Source organism: Rhinichthys klamathensis, unplaced genomic scaffold (assembly GCF_029890125.1).
Source record: "Rhinichthys klamathensis goyatoka isolate OS25496 unplaced genomic scaffold, OSU_Roscu_1.1 h1tg000764l_1, whole genome shotgun sequence".
Taxonomy (NCBI): Eukaryota; Metazoa; Chordata; class Actinopteri; order Cypriniformes; family Leuciscidae; genus Rhinichthys; species Rhinichthys klamathensis.
Genome location: NW_026607165.1, coordinates 809,084 through 815,083, shown reverse-complemented (window position 1 = coordinate 815,083; position 6,000 = coordinate 809,084). Strand labels below are relative to the sequence as shown.

The 6,000-nt window shown below is 39.2% G+C and overlaps 1 protein-coding gene across 3 annotated transcripts in view; it reads left to right on the top strand.

The window, feature by feature from the left end:
• Nucleotides 1-2,267: 2,267 nt before the first annotated feature.
• The window catches only part of unc5b (unc-5 netrin receptor B), a 97,009-nt gene continuing 93,276 nt past the window's right edge, over nucleotides 2,268-6,000 (top strand). For all 3 annotated transcript variants that reach the window (XM_056242871.1, XM_056242870.1, XM_056242869.1), the window contains exon 1: nucleotides 2,268-2,448. In XM_056242871.1, coding sequence (XP_056098846.1) covers nucleotides 2,361-2,448 — 88 coding nt within the window. In that variant the 5' untranslated portion in view covers nucleotides 2,268-2,360. The remainder of the gene's footprint in view (nucleotides 2,449-6,000) is intronic.

The window sequence follows — 6,000 nt, the reverse complement described above, 5'->3', positions numbered from 1 at the left end:
TGCAGAGTATCAAATCGTTATGACAGTTTTCTCAGCTATAACGTCTTATGGACTGAATTAAAGAAGCAGAAAAGTAATTCTAGGTCCATGCTCACAAATCTTTTATCATTATTAAATGATTCTTAAACAGTAATGTCAATCATTCACTCTTTTGGTGCTTGTAAAATCCTTTTTTTTTGTTTTGTATTTTATGACCAGGTAAAACTGTGAATTCTGGAATACATCCATGTTCCATGAAACTAAAGAGGGAGAGTTAAGGGGAATCATCACTGGTCTGCTGGAATTATAAGCTTTCAAAGTCAGGTTTGTATAAAAGACTGCCAGACACATGTCATTTTAACAAGAACATCGTCTGACACTTTTAATCAGACTTTTTTTTCCTAACAACCATTTTTAACGTGTCTTCACAGGATGTCTTCACAGGATAATATTTATTTTTTAGCCACTTAAGCAGGTGTAAATAAAGTGTATATACACGAATTTAACCTGATATATGGTGAGACAAAGTAAAAGTAGTGCTGCATGTGCACCCATGAAACCCATGTCAGAATTTTTTTCAATTTAAGATCAGGTCTAAATTCTCAATAAATATAAATTATAAACATAAAATAGTTGTTTACAGAGCATTTTCCCATGTCTGCTTTTAGCAATACTGCAGGTCAGCCACTCTTCCCAGACTCTAATAGATGGTCTTCCTCTATCTGCATTACAATTACAATTTTTCAAAAGATTCCGCTTCCTTAGGTAAGTGGATGGCCGTTTGAATAACCTGTTTAGATTTTAGCCCCTGCTTACACAACCAAAACCAGAGAGATCTGACTGCAGTGTTCTGAAGGGTAGCATTGTAGCAGTGAAACCAAATGGACAAGCTGGACAATTAGTCTGTATTCAGCATCTGAAATGACTCAAAAGCACATATAAAATCTGTCGCCCTCTTGTGGTTTACTTGAAAACACTTTCATGAATGCATGCACTGATTGAACCTGATTGAAAAATGCTGGGAGGCATGCATGACTGTGAATTGTAATTGTGTTACTAACACTATTACTGAATCTATCATTAATAGCCTACTTTCTAACCATCCTTCATTATCAAACCACCCTTAATTAGCCTAATTATAATCATAGAAGATCAGAATTAGAGACAGCCAATTACATGGTAAAGGCCAAAATTGAATATCATGGCTAGGCTCAGGGGCGTCGGACTGGGGGTAAAACCAGTACTGATTACCAGGGCCCCAAGGGGAGAGAGGGCCCTTGAAAAGTCTGGAATATATTTTATTTGGAACGTGGGGGCCATCAGGACTGCCTATACATAGGGCCCGGGATCTTGTGCTACGCCCCTGGCTAGGCTATAATACATAACTTAACCAATTTTCTTTTGTTATGTTTAAAATGTAGTACATTTTAACAACAACAATACTAGCCTACTAGTACTGGCAAAGTAATGCAGCTCACCTTGATTAAGAAACAATGAAAATGGCTATGAATAAAACTATTGTAATTCTATCAATAAAATATAATAGTATACGTATTATGTAGGCCTATGCGTGTGTGTTTTATAAATTTTGTAACAACATTTACATGTCGTAATAAACATTTAGTTATATATTAACAACATTGTTGTTAATATATTAAATATTTTTTGTCTTCGTGAATCCCGGAGTCCGTCTCCGGGCTTTTCGTGTTTCCATTCACATCTCAATTCTTGGCTGTGTTCGCCAGCGCTCAGTGTGGGAAGGTTGATGTTGATGATTGGCTGATGGGAGATGAGAGTCTGGAGGCTCGCGCTTCATACCCGCGTCCGTGTGTTTACACTCAGTACTCGAGACACAGACGAGCGGCAGCGTCAGGACTATGGCGCTCCACAGATAACAGCGGAGATCTCACAACTATGGCATTATATTCAACGCTTACGGACAACTTTTCCTTCTCGTCCCAGCAGGAATAAAGCTGTCAAGTACTTTTGTTTTCGATTCGTTCGCGGAAGATTCGGTTGTTTTCATAGAGTTCAAGAGAAAACGCGTTGGCTGGTTCAGTGGAGTTGTGAATGAGATGAACTTTACGCAGGTTGGCTGCTATCTTGTTTTTTTTTCTACGGACAAGGACTGCAGTGCAGTGTGCCTAATTGAACATTTTGTTTAACTGTAATTCCAATTTTATCGCGTCCTTATTTGGGGAAAGTTCTGGAGCAGACTGTGCAAACCACAGTGCAGTCTTTTTTTTTTTGTAAGTTTGTGAAGTTTGAGGAGGAACCCGCCTCCACATTTCACACTGTTTGAAGTAAGGATTCAGCTAAACTTCAGCCGACTGGAGCGAGAGCACCTGGGGGGAATTTGGCAGTAGCGTGACCGGGTGAAGATGCTCTCAGCGTGGATACACCGCGACCAGCCTCCCGCTCCCTTTCTCGGTTTAGTTGTACTCTGCGCAACCTTTGTGATCCATGCAGGTACGAGCATTTTTTCAGTTTAAGAAATTGTACTAAACACTTCATTATACATTCAGTCTTTAAACATACGGTAGCGCAGGAGTGTGTTTTCTAAGCAGGCATTCATAGGCTACATACGTACACACCCAAAACACAGATAAGTTTAGTGATAGTGAGGTCGTCAAGCAGGATTTGTATTTCCCAACATTTGACGACTATCAAGTATTAGGGATGCCTTTTGATTTTCTTTTATATAATCAGATGATTCATGGGTCGTTTAAAAGAAAGCTACATTGGCCTATTAGGCTACACTTTTTATTGGTTAAAACTAACTGCTACCTTGCTAAATCATTAATAGAGGAATTATGGAGAAACATGCATTGAACAATTGCTTGTGTTGTTCCACATTACTAAATCTATCCACACATTATATCTTAATTATAACAGGTGGCACTGTTCAATTTAAATATTAAAACATGTGCAGTGGTCTATCCATCCATCTATCGAGCATGTGATAGGTAACTAAGAACCAGATGAAGGGATGTGACTGCTGCATGTGCACTCATCTCTCTCTCTCTCTCTCTCTCTCTCTCTCTCTCTCCCTTCAGAGAGGAATATTCTGTTGATCTCCTCTCTTTCTGCTTGCCATGCTGAGCTTCCAAGTAGCGGATAAAAAGCAGAACCCCTGGTGTTCATGGAGTAATTAAGGTTTAGCTCAATGCCTTCCTGGCTCCTGAAAGACAGAAAAAATAATAAACCTTGTACAAAAAAGGAAACAACATCTGAGGGAAAGCAGAGATAGTCAGTTCTGAATTTAAGTGTGCTGCTTTAAAATCTGTCCCTCTCTTTTATTTAACTTTTTGGGTTTGATGTAGTTTATGGTTATGTTTAGCACATACTCTTGATTAAGTGGTGGTAGTCATTTCCCTGAAGATGTTTTTAAAGCTTAATTTTGTATTGAGTAATAAATTGTCAAAAGTAGCTTAATTTCGTTGTAATCACTGATGTAATATGCAAGGCCTAAGATGCCCACTACTGCTTACGGACTTTGTATAGAAGAATTTGGAGGAAACAAAGTGGATTTGGCAGCAATGATTGTGCAGCAAGTTCCACATCCCTCTAAAACTCATTCTGAAAATGAATAATAAAAATAACCAAACCATTTGCTGACATCTTTGACAAGTTATGGATGTAATACATACATATCATACAAAGGAGAAATATTCAGGAGTAGATCATGTTGTGATGTGTTATTGTTTCTGCATGAAGGCTAGCTTGCCTTCTGTCTGACCTTAGAAGTGATGGGAAGCAATGAAGCGTCAAAGAAATCTCTCTCCCTCTCTGCGCTCTGGCCACATATGTAATCAGATTGACATGGAATTGCACATTCAAAGCGTTTAGCTGATTGGTTTTCCAATGGGAGTTAGAAATCGGAAAGAAAAAGGACAGGTTTGACTTAACTTAAGATGTGGAGATGGATGTGTACTGTAGTTTAAGTGTCCTTCCCCTTAATGAACTACCTGTAGAAGAGTCCGTGGTAGAAAGAAAACATGCCTATTTCGTCCTGGTGGTTTTAATAGGAATGAAACCGGGGATAGTTGTCTCACAGGGAATAAGTCTAAAAATAACTATAAGGGTTTGAATTTGATCTGAAAAGCTGAAAACTGTTCTGAGGATATTTATTTGGGCAAGTTGTCACGCATGTTTTTTAATGTTATACATAGATAAAAATTTCCATTGGTGTTTTTGCACATCAGCTTCTAGAGTTTTGCTGTTTTATGAATTGAATTGTGTTTTATAATTGATTTCCTGTTAAAATTTTACAATAGAGTGTTGTGACACATAATACTGTAGTGAGACAACATGTCCTGCTGGATGTGTGTTCAGTGATCTGCGTCTTTTGTCCTAAACAATAACAGTGTAAATGTTCAGTTGCTTTTTTGTGTAATCAAGAGACAGAAAAGAACTAGATAAACCCAGAAATATTCACAGTCATATAAAAGTGTGACAATTTGTCCCGGTCTCCCCTATACAGTATGCGAGAAACTCATTGCATACATCAACCGTTTGCAGAAGCCCGACTCTCGTTGAGGAGATGCCATATTTCATATCATCCATAAAACATCAGAGTCAAGATGGATAACGTTTATCTTCTCTCTCATTCTGTCCATTCCTGTATTCTGCCTTTCCCCCCTCCTGTCTGTCTGTATTGTGGATGTGCTGAGCTCAGATTTCCTGTATGGTACAGCTCTCTTAGTGTTGACATACACATTAATTACCCAGACTGCCAGGAACCCATTTCTGTCTCCTTTGCCCCATCAGCTTTTCTCCTCCCTGTTTGTGTGTGTGTGTGTGTATGCATACAAGTGTGTTTGTTTGGCAGAACATTCCTGTATACACGCTTGAGCTGGATCGAGACGGGAGACGTGTACTGTTGTGTAAGTAATGGAGTCGCACTGTCTGGATTTGCGTGCGCGTGTTTTGGGAGTTGGAGAAGATAACACACTCAAGACTGCTCTGAACTCAATAGGATTAAGTTTAGGCCCAGTGGCCAGCACTGCTGGTTGAAAAGTGGGCGGGGATAGGTCAAGCTGAAGTGCCTAAGGTCAAGATGGAGGAGGGAGGTGTGCTCTTGCATGCCCATCATGTTTGGAGAGCATAACATGTCGGATCCTCCCAGTCAAGGCTGCCGGAATTCTCCGCTGGTAGTCCAGGGCGTGGGGGGATAATTGGTTATCTCTGTGAACAGGTCATCTGTGGTTGAGTTTGCTTGCTGTGTAATGTAAGATACACATAGCAAAATTCAGTTTTCAATGCAAAATCTACAAAAGGCAGAAAGGAGCGAGAACTTAAGAGAACCAGTAAGCCTTGCAATTAGGTTTAGAGGAAGGGAAATGCGAAGGAAAGAATGCATGGATTTGTGCGAGGTCTGGCGGAGATCTGAACCGCCAGTCTTGTGGTGTGCATTAGCTTTATGGCCACTGTGGGAGGCAGAGAGAGGGGTGAGGAGAAGGCATTGGAGGAGATCGCTGGTTTTCAACTCACCCCCCATACTGTATTATTCATCACTGTAAAGTGGCCCTCTTTAATATTTTAAAGCAGTCTATGGTTGTGTCTGTGATCTGTTTATGATGCAATCGAATCCTTAAGTAGTATTGGACATGTGTCGTCTGTGCATGCAGGCGTGAGTGTGTCGGGACAGACACTTGTTGAGTTGTTAGTATTATTGCCTGACTTGATTACATCCTGAACTGTCAGATGATTTTCAACATATCTGTATCAGTCAGTACTTATTATTATTATATTATTATTTTATTACATTTTAACTATACACATGTACATAGTACATTACCATGTAACAGAACAAAAAACAACAACAACAACAACAACAAAAAAGCTTCTCAGTATTTTACATTGATATTCAATACCACCTCTTTTCTTAGTCTTCTATTAACACCTTTCCAACTTAACCACATTTTAAGAATGATCTGAATGGTCCCCAAACTCCATCAAAAACTCTATATTTATCCCTTAAAATATAAGTTATCTTTTCCATTGACATATTTGTTACCA